Below are 22,830 nucleotides of genomic sequence, written 5' to 3' on the forward strand. Positions count from 1 at the left end.
TAAGATTGACTCTATTTCCTGCAGAGCAGAACCGTAGGAACACAATTCTCTCTCTCTCACACACACACACACACACACACACACACACACACACTATTCAAGGCTTCAAGGTTACAGTAAATCTAAATATTCGGGTTATAACACGTTCACACGTTATGTATTTTAAAATAAATATATTTTTATTACTTTGCCAGGGCATTTCATGGTAAAGTTAAACAGAATATGAACATATAAAGCATTGTTAATATACAAACAGACAATATTGAAAACGAAAACAAGATAGAAGCTCACTGTAAAGCTCCCTATGAGGACGTCTTGCTTTCTCTTCCCACCAGGCCAGCAGAAGGTTCTGGGTAAATGTATTATCACCATGACAACTCCCTGCTGCCCTCCCCACCCTCCAGAAAGACAAAGTTAAGAAAACTCAACCATAATTTGATCATGTCTCTTCATAATAACACTAACTATAAAACACTGCATATGATGACAATGAGGTTTTCTGATACCGATGGGGTGAAAAAGGCATTCATATACATTATTTGTAAATGTTAAACTTTTGAACATTTTTGAACAGGCATACAACAAAGTTGCTTTTGAAGGTAAATTTTTTTGAGGTTCACAGTCATGCTTCTACTGGATAGTTGGATACTGTAGGGCACAGCGGTGGAACATGCATATAGAAATACGTTGCATAGAACAGACACCACTGACTTGTAGAGTATGGACTCGTTGTGCCAGATCTATTCAGTGTATTTCTATTTGCAATGTTCAGTATGTTGCCCCCTTCCGGTACATGTATTGATCTTATTCCGTTTATTGACTTAAACAAATTTCTGTCAGTTGATTGATTTAGTGACAGCTGCTTGGCATTCCAGCTGAAGAGGGGAAAGCAGCTCTGTTGTTTGATCAGCGATGACATCGGCGTAACTAGGGTTTTGAAATTATGGAAACTTTTCACAAATTGAAGAATTCCACGTTGGAAATTCCTTTAGCTTATTCCCTCTTGATCCTCTGACCATGATCCCCCCCCCCCCCTCGCCCACCAAAAAAAGGAATTTGGGGAATGTTTCTGGAATTTTACAACCCTATTGTGAACCCATGCTCAGGTACTGAGACCATTTGGTCCTAAATGATGGGGGGGTGAGCAGCTGCTACCCAAGAGGGGCTGGCTATGAAATGAAGCTCTGAGAGGTCAGATAGCCTAAAGCTGCCATTAGTTGAGACATAAAGCACACCACACACACACCATCTAATACATGAACAAGTCTGCAGTGAGATAGTAGTAGTAAATATTAACAGTTACATCGGTACAACATTCAACAGAAACCAATGTAAATTCAGCATTGTGGAATGGATTGAGTTCCCTGCCGTGTCACCTGGTGCCTGTAGGTGGCGCTCAGGTCACTAGGGAGATGGATGTAGACATTCTTAAGCTGTGAAATAAGTTTTCCAACTTCAAAGACACTCAGGGTAAATGTCAGAAGTCTTTCCGTGATTCATCACATCCTCGATTCCTCACCTCAACAACACACATTGTAGAAGATCTGAGGTTCTGCACCCTTTCCTCCAATGCGTTTTGAGAAAGAGGCGCGGCATCAAGGGAGAGGAATGTAGGGAAGACTATTGAGATTCACCCACACTGCTCTTGTGATGAGCCACCAGGATTGTTTTACCCTACTGCATCCCTCTCTCCCTTAGAGGGAAAGAGAGCATTTCATTTTTTGTCATACATACAATGAGATGCAATGAATTTGACAAAACGCTGCTTTAAAGTAAATTTAAATCCTTTAACACTGCATATCATTCCTATGTAAAGCCTGGATGGCATATTCACATTCAAACATGAAACAACGGAGACAGTTTTGTTTTCCCATTTCCCCAAGATATGTATGTATTACATGTGGTGTTGATATGGAGGAGAGGAGATGGTTGTGTGTGAGATGGTTCTGAAAGGTTCTAGCCAGGGTTGGGGTCAATTCCATATCAATTCAGTCCATTCAGGAAGCAAACTGAAATAATCCAACAGGAATTGACCCCAACCTTCGAGCTGACTGACTACAGTGGTCATCTGTTCCCTTATGGTAAAATGTTTGCCTCTATTCAGAATAAAAAAACTCTTTATACCTCTGAGATGAGTGACCCATAACAGTTTATGCCAAATTATTATTACCCTTAAGAATGATAAAGAAAACTGTTTATTACTATCACCCTTAACATTATGTCGGCTACATATTATTCACCTTCAAGTTTTAAATAAGTACGATGAGAAGTATTGCCTTCGTGCTAGTTGAGTAACTGGTCAACATCTGAATAAATTATATTGTCTATAGCCTGGCTTCCACACTGAATACCACTCTGTTTCACTTCACAACAGTGAAACGAACAGAGCAATATTCAGTGAGGATTCTAGGGTATTAACTTTATAAATAGTGTCCAAATTTGTATCTGTGATTTAGAGTTCGATCCAATCCGTAGAGCTGAAGAACAGTGTAATTTCCGATTGAGCAGACATATGCAGCGTTTACCGTGAATGCAGTCTCCGCGAAAGTGGGAACATTGCCTTTACATTTTAATCACGGTATACCGCAGATCTTCATTGCTATGGACTAAATCTAGCCCTTAGGCTCTAAAGAAAACCAGCTTTACTAAGAATATATTTAGAAGATCAGAAAGGCTGTTGTGGCGGTGGCCGATATGGGACATCATTCCTCATCCCTGAGAAAAAGTGCTGTCTAGTGGATCTGCCGTCCAAAACACAAAGCAGGGTTGGGTTCAGGAGATGCAACGTTCAGGAAAATATATTCTTGTTTTAGAGCTGACATGATTCCCTATTCTACATGATAGAGAAGCGCATGTTTACATAATATATTTATATCCAAACATTCTGTGATGTTGCAACCCAAATGAACGCTACCCGAGCTTGTCTATCTATAATTACTGCACGTCTCAGGGGTTAAGGGTCATGTTAAGAATCTCCTTTGCATCACTGTAGTTATGCACAGGACTTGTGGAGGAGCAAGGCAACGGTCAGTCACTCTGTAGGACTAGAACTAAGAATGCACAGTGGCTACTAGAGTCTAGTGTACAATCTTCCCGGCCGAGCGGTTAGGTCATGAATATGTATTTTAACGATTGCAATGTCCCCGTGGTTTCCTTCCAAAACAAGACACTTATGAATGCAAGTATGTAAGAAGGGGCAGGTCAAGTGATTCTGGGCCTACAGGACTCCTTTCTAATCCTGGCCCAGAACGCAATGTGCATTTTGTGTTGCGCAGACGCTTGTAGTTGCTGACAGCCATTAATGCACAATTACTAGATTGAATCAGAGAAGAGAAGTAATTTACATTTTAACACTGTAATAAGAATGCATTTCACTGCACAGATTGTGGAGAATGTTCAAGAGAATTGCAAGGAAACTTCAAATGTATAACCAAATTCATAAAAATAAAAAATCTACATTTCTCAGTGGCACAAGCTTGGGCTAAGGAAAGTCTTTGTCAAAGAGAGTCGCTTAACCCTTATCTTTCCCCAGAGATGTCACTTGTAAAGAATGCTTGGTTTCTCTCTGGGAATGTCATTTAATGATAAAATCTCAGAATCCTTTTAACCTCAGAAGCCCTGTACATTAAATTACAGTCTGTTATCTGTGATAGACAGATCCAATCGGGTAATAGTTTATCTAGATTCAATCTAGTCATTGTATATCTATGGCCTCGACAGTCTGAGGAAGCGGCTGAAGAGATGCAGCCACTGACAGGGGAGACAAGCCTCTAGCACTCTGGCTTTATGGTGATGTAATGTAAACTGATGGAGACGTCAACATAATGAGTTATAAAAGACAAAACAAAAACCAGCTTTAAATAGAGGAACAAATATAAAGTATTAGTCTTCCATACGGTCTATATGCAAGAACAGTCTATATAACTGTTTTTGTAAAGGACTTTACATTTTAGCCCCCCTTCAAACTTTGTCATGTATGTACTGTTTCGCATCAAATAATAATATTTAAGACTATGGAAAAAGCACCACAAAATTAATCATAGAAACAGACAGATTTCTAACAATGGTATATACAATGTATTCCAACAATATGAGACAGAGGGAGAGAGACAGTAGAGAGAGAGACAGGGAGAGACAGAGAGCGAGAGAGACAGAGAGAGGGAGAGATACAGAGAGGGAGAGAGACAGTAGAGGGAGAGAGAGACAGGGAGAGACAGAGAGCGAGAGAGACAGAGAGAGGGAGAGAGACAGACAGAGAGAGACAGAGGGAGAGAGACAGACAGAGAGAGAGATCGAGAGAGACAGACAGGGAGAGAGCGAGAGGGAGAGAGAGAGGGAGGGAGAGAGACCGACAAAGAGGGAGAGAGACCGACAGAGATACAGACAGAGAGATAGAGAGACAGAGAGAGAGAGGGATTAAAACTACTTATTAAACTCGAGTCCATCATGCAGGGATGAATTTATACAGGAGACCTGAGGAGGATGTATGACCTATGACCTTTGTGTACAACAAGTAAGAGGGCGTGGCCGGGCGAGGTCAAACCCAACTCGACCAATCACACTCTAGTCCCCAAGACACAACGCCTCAATAAATGTAGAATTATACACAAACCAACCACTGGTCCTTTTAGGTTTTAGTGTTGTCATTTTTTTAAGGGAAAAGAAAGTGATAAAGAGAGAGAAGGAAAAAACAAACGTAAAGGATAACATAAGAACAAGCAAAGGTGGTGGTGGTTCACTAAGGGACCAACGGCCTGAGGGGAGGAGGAGAGGGGAGGGGAGAAGGAGGGGGGTCCACTATGCCTGGATGTTTTTGTTTTTTTGCAAAGGAATGTCAGCGAGAGAGAGAGAGTGTCAGTCTGAGAGGCCCCTGAGTTCCAACGGGGACCTAGGGGTCCTCTTCCTCCTCCTCCTTGGGGGCCGCTGTGGGCCCGTCGCTGTCTGAAGCATCTGGGTCAGGGTCAGGGGACACAGGGCAGGGTTTACCCCCCTTCGGGATTCCCTTCTTGGGGCTGCTTCCGTCCTCGCCCTCGGTGCTGCTCTGGCCGTCTTGGCCCTCTGAGTTCTCCAGCATCTCCTGGATCAGAGGAGGCATGGACCCAGGGATCTCCATCTTCAGCGAGATGACCCGCTCCGCACCTGGAGGGAGAGGAAAGGACATATTGCAAAACCAACGTACTGCAAAATGATGTTATAGGGCATCTGTGTACAACGTTTTCCTACTGAACTGCCATTGAATCTATAGTGGCTCATTTCTACTCAGTTTTATTAGTATATTCGTCTCTGTGAAGTCTGTACCTTTGGCGCTGATGCTGCGGAGGTCAGTGATCTTCATCAGGGTCTTGGGGAACATGTGTGGCTTGCTGGGCCTCCTCTTCCTCACGTAGATCTTCAGAGCTTCCAGTAGAGGCTCCTGGAGCTGGTCTACCTTAGAGGGCTCCTCCAGGTCCTGCCGGTCTGAGAGAGAGACAGATTGAGTGAAAGAGATAGTGAGTGAGAGCAAGAGAGTGAGAGCGAGAGAGTGAGAGCAAGATAGATAGATTGAGTGAGAGAGATAGTGAGTGAGAGAGACAAATTGAGTGAGAGAGATAGTGAGTGAGAGAGATAGTGAGTGAGAAAGTGAGAGCAAGAGAGACAGATTGAGTGAGAGAGATAGTGAGTGAGAGCAAGAGAGTGAGAGCGAGAGACAGATTGAGTGAGAGAGAAGTAAGTGAGAGCGAGAGACAGATTGAGTGAGAGAGATAGTGAGTGAGAGCGAGCGAGAGAGTGAGAGCGAGATTGAGTGAGAGAGTGAGAGCAAGAGACAGAGTGAGTGAGAGTGAGAGCAAGAGACAGAGTGAGTGAGAGTGAGAGCGAGCGAGAGAGTGAGAGAGAGAGATTGAGTGAGAGATAGTGAGTGAGAGCGAGAGAGTAAGAGAGACAGATTGAGTGAGAGAGATAGTGAGTGAGAGCGAGAGAGTGAGAGCGAGAGAGACAGATTGAGTGAGAGAGTGAGAGCAAGAGACAGAGTGAGTGAGAGCAAGAGACAGAGTGAGAGCGAGCGAGAGAGTGAGAGCGAGAGAGAGATTGAGTGAGAGAGATAGTGAGTGAGAGCGAGAGAGTAAGAGAGACAGATTGAGTGAGAGAGATAGTGAGTGAGAGCGAGAGTGAGAGCGAGAGACCGATTGAGTGAGAGAGATAGTGAGTGAGAGCGAGAGAGACAGACTGAGTGAGAGAGATAGTGAGTGAGAGCGAGAGAGTAAGAGAGACAAATTGAGTGAGAGAGATAGTGAGTGAGAGCGAGAGTGAGAGCAAGAGACAGAGTGAGAGAGTGAGAGCGAGAGACAGATTGAGTGAGAGAGATAGTGAGTGAGAGCGAGAGCGAGAGAGACAGATTGAGTGAGAGAGATAGTGAGCGAGAGAGTGAGAGCAAGAGACAGAGTGAGTGAGAGAGTGAGAGCGAGAGAGACAGATTGAGTGAGAGAGACAGATTGAGTGAGAGAGATAGTGAGTTAGAGTGAGAGAGTGAGAGCAAGAGACAGATTGAGTGAGAGAGATAGTGAGTGAGAGCAAGAGTGAGAGAGACAGATTGAGTGAGAGAGACAGTGAGTGAGAGAGACAGATTGAGTGAGAGAGATAGTGAGTGAGAGCAAGAGAACGAGAGAGACAGATTGAGTGAGAGAGATAGTGAGTGAGAGCGAGAGAGTGAGAGCAAGAGACATAGTGAGAGAGTGAGCGTGTGGGTGTTTGTAACTGCATTATGGAAAAATGTAGAGCTCAATGTGTGTGTGTGTTTTAATCAATGTCTGCCTTCCATGTCCCAGCTGAGAGAGAACTACTGCCTGGGTGTTGTGTGCTGAAACAGGCTGAACAGAACAGACTCATTTCCTGTGAGAACAGTCCAACACACACACCCTGCCTCACAGAGATGGACCTGTGGATGACCTGATTCCAGACTTCCAGTCTGTCTGTCTAAGTCTGTATCAGAAGTGTTTTACTGCCTTTCTAATGACTTGTCCAAGCTTCACATCTACCCCAAAGGCACCCTTTCAACCTTAAGACTGGGCAACTTTTACTACTTCTTAAATCACCATCTCTTGCCCAGCCCCGTCTCTCTCCTTGCCCAGCCCCGTCTCTCTCCTTGCCCAGCCCCGTCTCTCTCCTTGCCCAGCCCCGTCTCTCTCCTTGCCCAGCCCGTCTCTCTCCTTGCCCAGCCCCGTCTCTCTCCTTGCCCAGCCCCGTCTCTCTCCTTGCCCAGCCCGTCTCTCTCCTTGCCCAGCCCCGTCTCTCTCCTTGCCCAGCCCGTCTCTCTCCTTGCCCAGCCCCGTCTCTCTCCTTGCCCAGCCCCGTCTCTCTCCTTGCCCAGCCCGTCTCTCTCCTTGCCCAGCCCCGTCTCTCTCCTTGCCCAGCCCCGTCTCTCTCCTTGCCCAGCCCCGTCTCTCTCCTTGCCCAGCCCGTCTCTCTCCTTGCCCAGCCCCGTCTCTCTCCTTGCCCAGCCCCGTCTCTCTCCTTGCCCAGCCCGTCTCTCTCCTTGCCCAGCCCCGTCTCTCTCCTTGCCAAGCCCGTCTCTCTCCTTGCCCAGCCCGTCTCTCTCCTTGCCCAGCCCCGTCTCTCTCCTTGCCCAGCCCGTCTCTCTCCTTGCCCAGCCCCGTCTCTCTCCTTGCCCAGCCCCGTCTCTCTCCTTGCCCAGCCCGTCTCTCTCCTTGCCCAGCCCCGTCTCTCTCCTTGCCCAGCCCCGTCTCTCTCCTTGCCCAGCCCGTCTCTCTCCTTGCCCAGCCCGTCTCTCTCCTTGCCCAGCCCCGTCTCTCTCCTTGCCCAGCCCCGTCTCTCTCCTTGCCCAGCCCGTCTCTCTCCTTGCCCAGCCCCGTCTCTCTCCTTGCCCAGCCCCGTCTCTCTCCTTGCCCAGCCCGTCTCTCTCCTTGCACCCCAGTCTGGTGCCCGCTGGGTATGTACACCCCATTGTGGTGCCCGCCTCTGGAGATAACAGTCACCTTCCAACCTCCCCCCAAGATGGGACTGAGGTAGCCTGTCTGTCTCTGTGTCACAAAATTCAGACTTTTATTTAGATATTTCATCTCTTCTGACATACTATTCAACATTAATGACACTAATGACAGATGCTTAATGAATATATGCAACCTTCAAAGAAAGTGAAGAAGGTGTAGTGTACCTCCAGAGATGAGGCAGATGGCGCTGAGCAGGCCTGTCTCTGTGTCGTCCATCTCCATGGGCAGCAGCTGGTGGGCGAAGGTGAACACCAGGTCGGTGAGCGGGCCGAAGCCTGCGTTGTGCATCTGGGTCCGGTTCAGGGTCAGTCCGTCTGAGAACGTCATGGTGTCCTGGTCCGGAGTGTACCTCGTACAGATACGTAGAATCTAAATGACAGGGGACAGGAGAGGAGAGAATTATACCTTATGTATACACACACATTATCTGACAGAGGAGAGGATAGGGACAGTGAGGGGGAGAAGAGGAGTGAGGGCACGGTTGGGTAGATTACTTTCTAAGTGTAATCCGTTGCAGTTACTAGTTACCTTTCCATTATTGTAATCAGTAATGTATCTTTTGGATTATCCAAACTCAGATTACATTCAGTTACTTTTAGATTACTTTCCCTTTAAGGGGCGTTAGAAGAAGACAAAAATGTATGTTACCAATTGAACGACATCTATTGCAGGATAAATCAATGTTAAAGTTTACATAGCTGGCCATATATGGATGTTCAATTTTACTTTATGTTGTTTGTTAAGTAGGCTTCTCCAAGCCAATCACTTTCTACTACATATAATAATACGATTCAATTATATCTTTACATTAATATATATCATTTATACGTCAAAAATGGATGTGGCAACAACAGACTTCCCCCGTTAAGTCTATCCAAAGTGTGCAGGTTTAAACATGTGTCCATTAGGCCTATGGATTTTTTCCCAGCATGTATTAGATTGAGCAATAAAAGCCTCACTTTCATTCCATAGGCTGGGATCTGCATTATGCAGCTGTTGCAGGAGCACATTTTTCACTTTCTGTCCAAAACAATTATTGATAGGCAGCTTAAACTTCTTGAATTAAAAAAATATTGGGGTTAAATACACATTTAGATTTTTAAGTAATCCTTGAAGTAATCATCTAGTTTTTCAAAAGTATCTGTAATCTGATTACAATATTTTAGCTGGTAACAAAATGGATTACAGTTACTGTTTTTTTGCAATCCCTTACATGTAATCCGTTACTCCCCCAACCCTGAGAGAGGGACAGTAAGGGGGAGGAGAGAGGGACAGTAAGACGGAGGAGAGGAGAGAGGGACAGTAAGGGGGAGGAGAGGGGGAGGGACAGTAAGACGGAGGAGAGGAGAGAGGGACAGTAAGACTGAGGAGAGGAGAGAGGGACAGTAAGACGGAGGAGAGGAGAGAGGGACAGTAAGACAGAGGAGAGAAGAGAGGGACAGTTAGACGGAGAAGAGGAGAGAGGGACAGTAAGAGGGAGGAGAGGAGAGAGGGACAGTAAGACAGAGGAGAGGACAGAGGAACAGTAAGACAGAGGAGAGGAGAGAGGGACAGTAAGACGGAGGAGAGGAGAGAGGGACAGTAAGGGGGAGGAGAGGAGCGAGGGACAGTAAGACGGAGGAGAGAGGGGACAGTAAGACAGAGGAGAGGAGAGAGGGACAGTGAGACGGCAGAGAGGAGAGAGGGACAGTAAGATGGAGGAGAGGAGAGAGGGACAGTAAGGGGGAGGAGAGGAGAGAGGGACAGTAAGACGGAGGAGAGGAGAGAGGGACAGTAAGATGGAGGAGAGGAGAGAGGGACAGTAAGACGGAGGAGAGGAGAGAGGGACAGTAAGACGGAGGAGAGGAGAGAGGGACAGTAAGACAGAGGAGAGAAGAGAGGGACAGTTAGACGGAGAAGAGGAGAGAGGGACAGTAAGAGGGAGGAGAGGAGAGAGGGACAGTAAGACAGAGGAGAGGACAGAGGAACAGTAAGACAGAGGAGAGGAGAGAGGGACAGTAAGACGGAGGAGAGGAGAGAGGGACAGTAAGGGGGAGGAGAGGAGCGAGGGACAGTAAGACGGAGGAGAGAGGGACAGTAAGACAGAGGAGAGGAGAGAGGGACAGTGAGACGGCGGAGAGGAGAGAGGGACAGTAAGATGGAGGAGAGGAGAGAGGGACAGTAAGGGGGAGGAGAGGAGAGAGGGACAGTCAGGGGGAGGAGAGGAGAGAGGGACAGTAAGGGGGAGGAGAGGAGAGAGGGACAGTAAGGGGGAGGATAGGAGAGAGGGACAGTAAGGGCGAGGAGAGGAGAGAGGGACAGTAAGACAGAGGAGAGGAGAGAGGGACAGTTAGAGAGAGGGACAGTTAGACAGAGGAGAGGAGAGAGGGACAGTAAGACGGAGGAGAGGAGAGAGGGACAGTAAGACGGAGGAGAGGAGAGAGGGACAGTAAGAGCGAGGAGAGAGGGACAGTAAGGGCGAGGAGAGGAGAGAGGGACAGTAAGGGCGAGGAGAGGAGAGAGGGACAGTTAGACAGAGAGGAGAGAGGGACAGTAAGACGGAGGAGAGGAGAGAGGGACAATAAGACAGAGGAGAGGAGAGAGGTACAGTAAGACGGAAGAGAGGAGAGAGGGACAGTAAGACGGAGGAGAGGAGAGAGGGACAGTAAGACGGAGGAGAGGAGAGAGGGACAGTAAGACGGAGGAGAGGAGAGAGGGACAGTAAGGGCGAGGAGAGGAGAGAGGGACAGTAAGGGCGAGGAGAGAGGGACAGTAAGACAGTGGAGAGGAGAGAGGGAAAGTTAGACAGAGGAGAGGAGAGGGACAGTAAGACGGAGGAGAGGACAGAGGGACAGTAAGGGCGAGGAGAGGAGAGAGGGACAGTAAGACAGTGGAGAGGAGAGAGGGAAAGTTAGACAGAGGAGAGGAGAGGGACAGTAAGACGGAGGAGAGGACAGAGGGACAGTAAGGGCGAGGAGAGGAGAGAGGGACAGTAAGACAGAGGAGAGGAGAGAGGGACAGTTAGACAGAGGAGAGGAGAGAGGGACAGTAAGACGGAGGAGAGGAGAGAGGGACAGTAAGGGGGAGGAGAGGAGAGAGGGACAGTAAGACGGAGGAGAGGAGAGAGGGACAGTAAGACAGAGGAGAGAGGGACAGTAAGACGGAGGAGAGAGGGACAGTAAGACGGAGGAGAGGACAGAGGGACAGTAAGGGCGAGGAGAGGAGAGAGGGACAGTAAGACAGAGGAGAGGAGAGAGGGACAGTTAGACAGAGGAGAGGAGAGAGGGACAGTAAGACGGAGGAGAGGAGAGAGGGACAGTAAGGGGGAGGAGAGGAGAGAGGGACAGTAAGACGGAGGAGAGGAGAGAGGGACAGTAAGACAGAGGAGAGAGGGACAGTAAGACGGAGGAGAGAGGGACAGTAAGACGGATGAGAGGAGAGAGGGACAGTAAGACGGAGGAGAGGAGAGAGGGACAGTAAGACGGAGGAGAGGAGAGATGGACAGTAAGACGGAGGAGAGGAGAGAGGGACAGTAAGACGGATGAGAGGAGAGAGGGACAGTAAGGGGGAGGAGAGGAGAGAGGGACAGTAAGACAGAGGAGAGGAGAGAGGGACAGTAAGAGGGAAGAGAGGAGAGGGGGACAGTAAGACAGAGGAGAGAGGGACAGTAAGACGGAGGAGAGGAGAGAGGGACAGTAAGACGGATGAGAGGAGAGAGGGACAGTAAGGGGAGGAGAGGAGAGAGGGACAGTAAGACGGAGGAGAGGAGAGAGGGACAGTAAGACGGAGGAGAAGAGAGAGGGACAGTAAGACGGAGGAGAGGAGAGAGGGACAGTAAGACGGAGGAGAGGAGAGATGGACAGTAAGACGGAGAGGAGAGATGGACAGTAAGACGGAGGAGAGGAGAGAGGGACAGTAAGGGGGAGGAGAGGAGAGAGGGACAGTAAGGGGGAGGAGAGGAGAGAGGGACAGTAAGGGGGAAGAGAGGAGAGAGGGACAGTCAGGGGGAGGAGAGGGGAGAGGGACAGTAAGACAGAGGAGAGGTGAGAGGGACAGTAAGACGGAGGAGAGAGAGGGACAGTAAGACGGAGGAGAGGAGAGAGGGACAGTAAGACAGAGGAGAGGAGAAAGGGACAGTTAGACAGAGGAGAGGAGAGAGGGACAGTAAGAGGGAAGAGAGGAGAGGGGGACAGTAAGACAGAGGAGAGGACAGAGGGACAGTAAGACAGAGGAGAGGAGAGAGGGACAGTTAGACAGAGGAGAGGAGAGAGGGACAGTTACACGGAGGAGAGGAGAGAGGGACAGTAAGGGGGAGGAGAGGACAGAGGGACAGTAAGGGGAGGAGAGGAGAGAGGGACAGTAAGACAGAGGAGAGGAGAGAGGGACAGTTAGACAGAGGAGAGGAGAGAGGGACAGTAAGGGGGAAGAGAGGAGAGAGGGACAGTCAGGGGGAGGAGAGAGGGACAGTAAGACGGAGGAGAGGAGAGAGGGACAGTAAGGGGGAGGAGAGGGGGGAGGGACAGTAAGACGGAGGAGAGGAGAGAGGGACAGTAAGACGGAGGAGAGGAGAGAGGGACAGTAAGACGGAGGAGAGGAGAGAGGGACAGTAAGACAGAGGAGAGAAGAGAGGGACAGTTAGACGGAGAAGAGGAGAGAGGGACAGTAAGAGGGAGGAGAGGAGAGAGGGACAGTAAGACAGAGGAGAGGACAGAGGAACAGTAAGACAGAGGAGAGGAGAGAGGGACAGTTAGACGGAGGAGAGGAGAGAGGGACAGTAAAAGGGAGGAGAGGACAGAGGGACAGTAAGGGGGAGGAGAGGAGAGAAGGACAGTAAGACAGAGGAGAGGAGAGAGGGACAGTAAGACAGAGGAGAGGAGAGAGGGACAGTTAGACAGAGGAGAGGAGAGAGGGACAGTAAGGGGGAGGAGAGGAGAGAGGGACAGTCAGGGGGAGGAGAGAGGGACAGTAAGACGGAGGAGAGGAGAGAGGGACAGTAAGGGGGAGGAGAGGGGGGAGGGACAGTAAGACGGAGGAGAGGAGAGAGGGACAGTAAGACAGAGGAGAGAAGAGAGGGACAGTTAGACGGAGGAGAGGAGAGAGGGACAGTAAGAGGGAGGAGAGGAGAGAGGGACAGTAAGACAGAGGAGAGGACAGAGGGACAGTAAGACAGAGGAGAGGAGAGAGGGACAGTTAGACGGAGGAGAGGAGAGAGGGACAGTAAGAGGGAGGAGAGGACAGAGGGACAGTAAGACAGAGGAGAGGAGAGAGGGACAGTAAGAGAGAGGAGAGGAGAGAGGGACAGTCAGGGGGAGGAGAGAGGGACAGTAAGACGGAGGAGAGGAGAGAGGGACAGTAAGGGGGAGGAGAGGGGGAGGGACAGTAAGACGGAGGAGAGGAGAGAGGGACAGTAAGACAGAGGAGAGAAGAGAGGGACAGTTAGACGGAGGAGAGGAGAGAGGGACAGTAAGAGGGAGGAGAGGAGAGAGGGACAGTAAGACAGAGGAGAGGACAGAGGGACAGTAAGACAGAGGAGAGGAGAGAGGGACAGTTAGACGGAGGAGAGGAGAGAGGGACAGTAAGAGGGAGGAGAGGACAGAGGGACAGTAAGACAGAGGAGAGGAGAGAAGGACAGTAAGACAGAGGAGAGGAGAGAGGGACAGTAAGAGAGAGGAGAGGAGAGAGGGACAGTAAGACAGAGGAGAGGAGTGAGGGACAGTAAGAGGGAGGAGAGGACAGAGGGGCAGTAAGGGGGAGGAGAGGAGAGAAGGACAGTAAGACAGAGGAGAGGAGAGAGGGACAGTAAGACAGAGGAGAGGAGAGAGGGACAGTAAGACAGAGGAGAGGAGAGAGGGACAGTAAGACAGAGGAGAGGAGAGAGGGACAGTAAGACAGAGGAGAGGAGAGAGGGACAGTAAGACAGAGGAGAGGAGTGAGGGACAGTAAGAGGGAGGAGAGGACAGAGGGGCAGTAAGGGGGAGGAGAGGAGAGAAGGACAGTAAGACAGAGGAGAGGAGAGAGGGACAGTAAGACAGAGGAGAGGAGAGAGGGACAGTAAGACAGAGGAGAGGAGAGAGGGACAGTAAGACAGAGGAGAGGAGAGAGGGACAGTAAGACAGAGGAGAGGAGAGAGGGACAGTAAGACAGAGGAGAGAAGAGAGGGACAGTAAGACAGAGGAGAGGAGAGATGGACGGTAAGATAGAGGAGAGGAGAGAGGGACAGTAAGGGGGAGGAGAGGAGAGAGGGACAGTAAGACAGAGGAGAGGAGAGAGGGTCATGACAGGACTTGTAAAGAGTAGAAAGACAAATTCGAAGTGAGGCCCACAGAGGCTATGCACAAGTTATACTATACACCTGTAGCAAGGACTGACACGTTTCACAGCCAACAAAGACTAAAGAGAGAAACCACCACTATGATCATGACCTTGAGGAGGAAAAACCTCAGTGTGTCTGTGTGCTTGCTTCTGTATTGTACAGCTATAGAGGGTGTGTGTGTGTCTGACCAGCCGGTGTTTGAGTCTCCGCCAGCCTGTATCATTTCATTTTGCGTACGCTCCTGCCACTCACTGTCAACACACACACACACACACACACACACACACACACACACACACACACACACACACACACACACACACACACACACACACACACACACACACACACACACACACACACACACACACACACACACACACACACACACACACACACACACACACACAGTTTGTTCCTTCTTCACACACTTGCTCACCCAGATCTAGAACACAATACACAGGGCAGGTCCTTCACTGTACAAACCTGTCAGGGTGTGTAAGAGAGAGTGATCTAAGCAGGACTTGAACTTCTCACCTCTTCAACTCCAGTGGCTTCCCACTGGACACACACTGGTTGAATCAATGTTGTTTCAATGAAATGACGACGTGCAATAGACGTTGAATTGACGTCTGTACCCAGTGGGTTGTCACATTTGACAAATACCACATAGTCATAGCAAACGAATCCATCCAGCATTACTGCAAACCTCCCATCTAATCAGTGTGGCAACAGTTCTCATCATACCAGGAAGTGATAGTGTAATACAGCCACTACTAATCTAGACCACAGGAAACACCACAATAACACTAATGATATGAACATGTAGAATAACATGTATCCATTTACACTGCAGTCGCTGTACAGAACAGCTTCAGGAAGAACATAATAATCACATTCATCATGACATTTACTTCACTAAATCTATTAAATAGTCCATACTACTTTTTATAAATACTACCCCCATGATACATGATTACTCACTAACCCTGGGTGCTGAACAGTGACACTATTGTAGCTGCTGTGCTGTGAGCTCCCAGTGAAGAGAGAGAGAAGGGCCTTTTCAGGTCAGACATACTGCCGGGGGGGCTGAGCTGAGGATGAGAGGAGCGAGAGAGCGAAGGAGAGAAAAAGGAAAAGTTGGCAGTGAATTGGAGTAGAGCGATCATGGAAGTAGATGAGATGTGCTTGATGCAAGGAGCCGACTGAGGATAGCCTCATAGAGCCGACTGAGGATAGCCTCATAGAGCCGACTGAGGATAGCCTCATAGAGCCGACTGAGGATAGCCTCATAGAGCCGACTGAGGATAGCCTCATAGAGCCGACTGAGGATAGCCTCATAGAGCCAGAGAGAGAGGCAAGGCACATGGAGAGAGTTAAATAAAGGTTAAATAAAAAAATATGACAAAATAAACATGACTGGAGCTTGAGACAATCCACACCTCTCTCTCCCCCTTACTACTCCCTCTCTCTCCCCCTTTCCTCCTCCCTCCCCCCTCTCCCCCTCTCTCTCCCCCTTACCCCTCCCTCTCTCCCCCTTTCCTCCTCCCTCTCCCCCTCTCTCCCCTTTTCTCCTCTCTCCCTCTCCCCCTCTCTCACCCTTTCTCTTTCTCCTCCCTCCCTCCCCCTTTCTCCTCCCTCCCTCTCCCCTTTCTACTCTCTCTCTCTCCCCTTTCTCCTCCCTCCTTCTCCCCCTTTCTCCTCCCTCCCTCCCTCCCTCCCTCTCACCCTTTCTACCCCCTCTTTCTCTCCCTTTCTCCTCCCTCCCTCTCACCCTTTCTCCTCCCTCTCTCTCCCCCTTTCTCCTCCCTCTCTCTCCCCCTTTCTCCTCCCTCTCTCTCCCTCTTTGCTTCTCTGTCTCGTTACTGAGGGCACATTAGCACTCGACTGCACTAAGTCTGCTAACACTGTGCTCCCCCGTATTCATGTCCCTGCTCCAGAAAAACATACAGCAAGCAACCCAAACAAACATGAACAACAGTCCTCACTGAAACTCACTGCAGAAAAAGACGAACAGGTCTTTCAATCAATCCTTAATGAGATTTGGAACTGAGTAACGTCTGAGAGACACTAACTTAATGTACTTTGATTAAGGATGGCTCCTCTACATACTGATCCACCATCAGGATCAATTAAACCGCTCTTCTATTGGCTTTCTGGACAAACCGACCAATAAGGTCTAAGGACCGGACTCCAGGGAGGAAGTTCAGAGGTTAAACCCCCAGTACATTTGAGCTTATTGACTGACTACCTCAGTGGAAAGAGAAAACCCAGTTAACAGAGATCTTTAGACAGTAAACAGTACAGATGGAATTAGGCCAAACCTTTTGTCATTAAATAGAAACCTGCTCATTTGGTTATGTGGTAAAGGTACACTATGTGTTTCTGCATCGAGTCACAGTGCTAATCAGTGTAATTTGTTAGGCTAGCACAATCACTGCTGTGATTACATTGAGTAGTGTGGCTGTCTCTCAACTATTCCTGTACCACAGATTGGTAAGATACTATATTGGTAAGATACTATATTATTATTAAGATACTATATATTATCCTTCCTCCTTGGATGTCCATTTACATTACAACTAGCCTGTAGAAGTGACTTAATCAGGGTCAGTTAACCATCAGGGACTGGCCCTGTTCATGGACCAGAAGTTGAGGCACCCTGAAAAATGGAGGCCTTAAACTAGTCTTACCAAACTCAGCAAAAAAAGAAACGTCCCTTTTTCAGGACACCTGTCTTCAAAGATAATTCGTACAAATCCAAATAACTTCACAGATCTTCACTGTAAAGGGTTTAAACACTGTTTCCCATGCTTGTTCAATGAACCATAAACAATTAATGAACATGCACCTGTGGAACGGTCGTTAAGACACTAACAACTTACAGGCGGTAGGCAATTAAGGTCACAGTTATGAAAACTGAGGACACTAATGAGGCCTTTCTACTGACTGAAAAACACCAAAATAAAGATGCCCAGGGTCGCTGCTCATCTGTGTGAACGTGCCTTAGGCATGCTGCAAGGAGGCATGAGGACTGCAGATGTGGCCTGGGCAATAAATTGCAATGTCCGTACTGTGAGACGCCTAAGACAGAGCTACTCTGAAGCGGGATCAATTTTGAGGTGGAGGGTCCGTCATGGTCTGGGATGGTGGGTCACAGCCTCATCGGACTGAGCTTGCAGGCAATCTCAATCCTGTGCATTACAGGGAAGACATCCTCCTCCCTCATATGGTACCCTTCCTGCAGGCTCATCCTGACATGACCCTCCAGCATGACAATGCCACCAGCCATACTGCTCGTTCTGTACGTGATTTCCTGCAAAACAGGAATGTCAGTGTTCTGCCATGGCCAGTGAAGAGCCCGGATCTCAATCCCATTGAGCACGTCTGGGGCCTGTTGGATAGGATGGTGAGGGCTAGGGCCATTCCCCCTCAGAAATGTCAGTGAATTTGCAGGTGCCTTGGTGGAAGTGTGGGGTAACATCTCACAGCAAGAACTGGCAAATCTGGTGCAGTCCATGAGGAGGAGATGCATTGCAGTACTTAATGCAGCTGGTGGCCACACCAGATACTGACTGTTACTTTTGATTTTGAACCCCCCTTTGTTCAGGGACACATTATTCAATTTCTGTTAGTCACATGTCTATAGAACTTGTTCAGTTTATGTCTCAGCTGTTGAATCTTGTTATTGTCATACAAATATTTACACATGTTAAGTATGCTGAAAATAAACGCAGTTGACTGTGAGAGGACGTTTGCTTCTTTTGCTGAGTTTATAATACAGTGCCTTCGGAAAGTATTCAGACTCATTGACTTTTTCCACATTTTGTTACGTTACAGACTTATTCTAAAATGTATTAAAGAGATTTTTTTCCTCAGCAATCTACACACAATACCCCATAACGGCAAAGCAAAAACAGCTTTTATAAACTTTTGCAAATTGCAATATAAATAAAAAACAGAAAAACCTTATTTACATACAGTTGAAGTCGGAAGTTTACATACACTTAGGTTGGAGTCATTAAAACTAATTTTTCAAACTCTCCACAAATTTCTTGTTAACAAACTATAGTTTTGACAAGTTGGTGAGGACATCTACTTTGTGCATTTACAACAATTGTTCACAGACAGATTATTTCACTTACAATTCACTGTATCACAATTCCAGTGAGTCAGAGGTTTAGATACACTAAGTTGACTGTGCCTTTAAACAGCTTGGAAATTCCAGAAAATGATGTCATGGTTTTAGAAGCTTCTGATAGGCTAATTGACATAATTTGAGTCAATTGGAGGTGTACCTGTGGATGTATTTCAAGGTCTACTGTCATGGATGTCGTCTGGAGATAGAGAGGAGGACCAAGGTGCAGCGTGGTAAGTGTTCATGTCTTTTTAATAAACAAACTGAACACTGGAACAAAACAATAAACGATGTGAACAAAACGAAACAGTACCGTGTGGCCCAAACACTTACACGGAAACAAACACCCACAAACCAAAAGTGAAACCCAGGCTACCTAAGTATGATTCTCAATCAGGGACAACAATTGACAGCTGCCTCTGATTGAGAACCATACTAGGCCGAACTCAAAAACAAACATAGAAAAACAAACATAGACTTCCCACCCCAACTCACGCCCTGACCATACGAAAACACAGACAAAAACAAAGGAACTAAGGTCAGAACGTGACACCTACCTTCAAACCCAGTGCCTCTTTGCATGACATCATGGGAAAATCAGCCAAGACCTCAGAAAAATAAATTGTAGAAATCAGCCAAAAATTGTAGACCTCCACATGCCTGGTTCATCCTTAAGAGCAATTTCCAAACGCCTGGAGGTACCATGTTCATCTGTACAAACAATAATTCCCCTTTAATAAACACCATGGCACCACGCAGCCGTCATACCGCTCCAGAAGGAGACGTGTTCTGTCTCCTAGAGATGAACATACTTTGGTGCGAAAAGTGCAAATCAATCCCAGAACAACAGCGAAGGACCTTGTGAAGATGCTGGAGGAAACAGGTACAAAAGTAGCTATATCCACAGTAAAACAAGTCCTATATCAACATAACCTGAAAGGCCGCTCAGCAAGGAAGAAGCCACTGCTCCAAAACAGCCATAAAGAAGCCAGACTACAGTTTGCAACTGCACATGGAGTCAAAGATTGTACTTTTTGGAGAAATGTCCTCTGGTCTGATGAAACAAAAATAGAACTGTTTGGCCATAATGACTGTCGTTGTGTTTGGAGGAAATTTGGGGAGGCTTGTAAGCTAAAGAACAACACCATCCCAACCGTGAAGCACGGAGGTGGCAGCATCATGTTGTGAGGGTGCTTTGCTGCAGGAGGGACTGGTGCACTTCACAAAATAGATGGCATCATGAGGCAGGAAAATTATGTGGATATATTGAAGCAACATCTCAAGACATCAGTCAGGAAGTTAAAGCTTGGTCGCAAATGGGTCTTCCAAATGGACAATGGCTTAAGGACAACAAGGTCAAGGTATTGGAGTGGTCATCACAAAGCCCTGACCTCAATCCCATAGAAGATTTGTGGGCAGAACTGAAAAAGCATGTGCGAGCAAGGAGGCCTACAAACCTGACTCAGTTACACCAGTTCTGTCAGGAGGAATGGGGCAAAATTCACCCAACGTATTGTGGGATGCTTGTGGAAGGCTACCTGAAACGTTTGATCCAAGTTAAACTATTTAAAGGCAATGCTACCAAATACTAATTGAGTGTATGTAAACTTCTGACCCACTGGGAATGTGATGAAAGAAATAAAAGCAGAAAGAAATAATTATCTCTACTATTATAATGACATTTCACATTCTTAAAATAAAGTGGTGATGCTAACTGACCTAAGACAGGGCATTTTTACTAGGATTAAATGTCAGGAATTGGGAAAAACTGAGTTTAAATGTATTTGGCTAAGGTGTATGTAAACGTCCGACTTCACCTGTAAGTATTCAGTCCCTTTGCCATGAGACTCGAAATTGAGCTCAGGTGCACCCTGTTTCCATTGATCATCCCTGAGATGTTTCTACAACTTGATTGGAGTCCACCTGTGGTAAATTCAGTTGATTGAACCTGATTTGGAAAGGCACACACCTGTCTTTATAGTTGACGGTGCATGTCAGAGCGAAAACCAAACCATGAGGTCGAAGGAATTGTCAGTAGAGCTCAGAGACAGGATTATATCGAGGTACAGATCTGGGGAAGGGTACTAAAACATTTCTCTTCAAGAACACAGTTGTCTCCATAATTCTTAAATGGAAGAAGTTTGGAACCACCAAGACTCTTCCTAGAGCTGGCCGCCCAGCCAAACTGAGCAATCGGGGGAAAGGGGCAGTGACCAAGAACTCCATGGTCACTCTGACAGAGCTCTAGAGATCCTCTGTGGAAATGGGAGAACCTCCCAGAAGGACAACCATCTCTGCAGCACTCATCCAATCAGGCTTTTCTGGTACAGTGGCCAAAGGAAGCCACTCCTCAGTAAAAGGCACATGACAGCCCTTTTGGAATTTGTCAAAAGGCACCTGAAGGACTCTCAGACCACAAGAAACAAGGTTCTCTGCTCTGAAGAAACCAAGATTGAACTCTTTGGCCTGAAAGCCATGCGTCATGTCTGGAGGAAACCTGGCACCATCCCTACAGTGAAGCATGGTGGTGGCATCATCGTCCTGTGGGAATGTTTTTCAGCGGCAGGGATTGGGAGGCTAGTCAGGCTCGAGTTAAAGATAAATGGAGCAAAGTATAGAGAGAGATCGTTGATGAAAACTTGCTCCAGAGTGCTCAGGACCTCAGACTGGGGCGAAAGTTCAACTCCCAACAGGACAACGACCCTAAGCAGCCAAGACAACGTAGGAGTGGCTTCAGGACAAGTCTCTGAATGTCCTAGAGTGGCCCAGCCAGAGCCCGGACTTGAAAATAGCTGTGTAGCAACGCACCTCATACCCAAGAATCACGGCTGTAATTGCTGCCAAATGTGCTTCAACAAAGTACTGAGTAAAGGGTCTGAACACTTACGTAAATGTGATATTTAGTTTTTTGATTTTGTATACATTTGAGGAACGAAATGTAAACCTGTTTTTGCTTTGTCATTATGGGGTATTGTGTGCAGATTAATGGAAAAAATCTATTTAATGCATTTTAGAATAAGGTTGTAACATAAGAAAATGTGGGAAAAGTTAAGGGGTGTGAATAGTTTCCGAATGCATTGTAGGATTAAATGCATGAAGTATGTACATAAGAGATGTGTTACTTTGAAAACTGCTGATACATACCAGTATGTCGAGGAAGGCAGTTTGGATCAGCGTGATCTCTGTGTGTGTGTGCCTGTGCGTGTTTGTGACAGTCAGTCCTTACCAGTATGTCAAGGCAGGCAGCTTTAAGCAGCGTGATCTGGTCAGCTATGGTGAGTCCTGTGAAGCCAGGCACTCGTTTGGCAAACTCCACGATCTTTATAATGCACTTAGTAGCCAGCTCACTGAACTTATCCCACAGCCCCAGGTCCAGCCTCACGCGTTGTTCCGCACTCGACTTCTGGAGTGGGGAGAGAGAGGACATACTCATGCATTAGCAGGCATGAAGACACACACACAGAGACACACAGGCACACACACACATAGAACCAAACACAAACAGAGAGTCTGGCGAGAGGCACCGTCATGATGAGACAACGAGTTGCTAGTGATCTCCAGTCTTCACCCATTCACTATATCTCACTGTATGTAAAAAATACACTCTATCTCACTGTATATAGATAATACACTCTATCTCACTGTATATAGATAATACACTCCATCTCACTGTATGTAAATAATACACTCTATCTCACTGTATGTAAATAATACACTCTATCTCACTGTATATAGATAATACACTCTATCTCACTGTATATAGATAATACACTCTATCTCACTGTATGTAAATAATACACTCTATCTCACTGTATATAGATAATACACTATCTCACTGTATGTAAATAATACACTCTATCTCACTGTATGTAAATAATACACTATCTCACTGTATATAGATAATACACTCCATCTCACTGTATATAGATAATACACTCTATCTCACTGTATATAGATAATACACTCCATCTCACTGTATATAGATAATACACTCCATCTCACTGTATATAGATAATACACTCTATCTCACTGTATATAGATAATACACTCTATCTCACTGTATGTAAATAATACACTCTATCTCACTGTATATAGATAATACACTCTATCTCACTGTATATAGATAATACACTCTATCTCACTGTATGTAAATAATACACTCTATCTCACTGTATATAGATAATACACTATCTCACTGTATGTAAATAATACACTATCTCACTGTATATAGATAATACACTCCATCTCACTGTATATAGATAATACACTATCTCACTGTATGTAAATAATACACTCTATCTCACTGTATGTAAATAATACACTATCTCACTGTATATAGATAATACACTCCATCTCACTGTATATAGATAATACACTCTCTCACTGTATATAGATAATACACTCCATCTCACTGT

General features: G+C 46.9%; 1 protein-coding gene across 1 annotated transcript in view; it reads right to left on the reverse strand.

The window, feature by feature from the left end:
• Positions 1 to 159: 159 nt before the first annotated feature.
• Positions 160 to 22,830, reverse strand: part of LOC135549787 (retinoic acid receptor alpha-A-like) — a 133,700-nt gene continuing 111,029 nt past the window's right edge. The window contains exons 5-8 of the mRNA XM_064980083.1: positions 21,642 to 21,818; positions 8,150 to 8,354; positions 5,299 to 5,457; positions 160 to 5,139 (exon numbers count right to left, since the gene is read on the reverse strand). Of these exons, the coding sequence (XP_064836155.1) occupies positions 4,889 to 5,139; positions 5,299 to 5,457; positions 8,150 to 8,354; positions 21,642 to 21,818 (792 nt within the window). The 3' untranslated portion in view covers positions 160 to 4,888. The remainder of the gene's footprint in view (positions 5,140 to 5,298; positions 5,458 to 8,149; positions 8,355 to 21,641; positions 21,819 to 22,830) is intronic.

The sequence above is a fragment of the Oncorhynchus masou genome, chromosome 12 (genome assembly GCF_036934945.1).
Source record: "Oncorhynchus masou masou isolate Uvic2021 chromosome 12, UVic_Omas_1.1, whole genome shotgun sequence".
In the NCBI taxonomy this organism is placed as follows: Eukaryota; Metazoa; Chordata; class Actinopteri; order Salmoniformes; family Salmonidae; genus Oncorhynchus; species Oncorhynchus masou.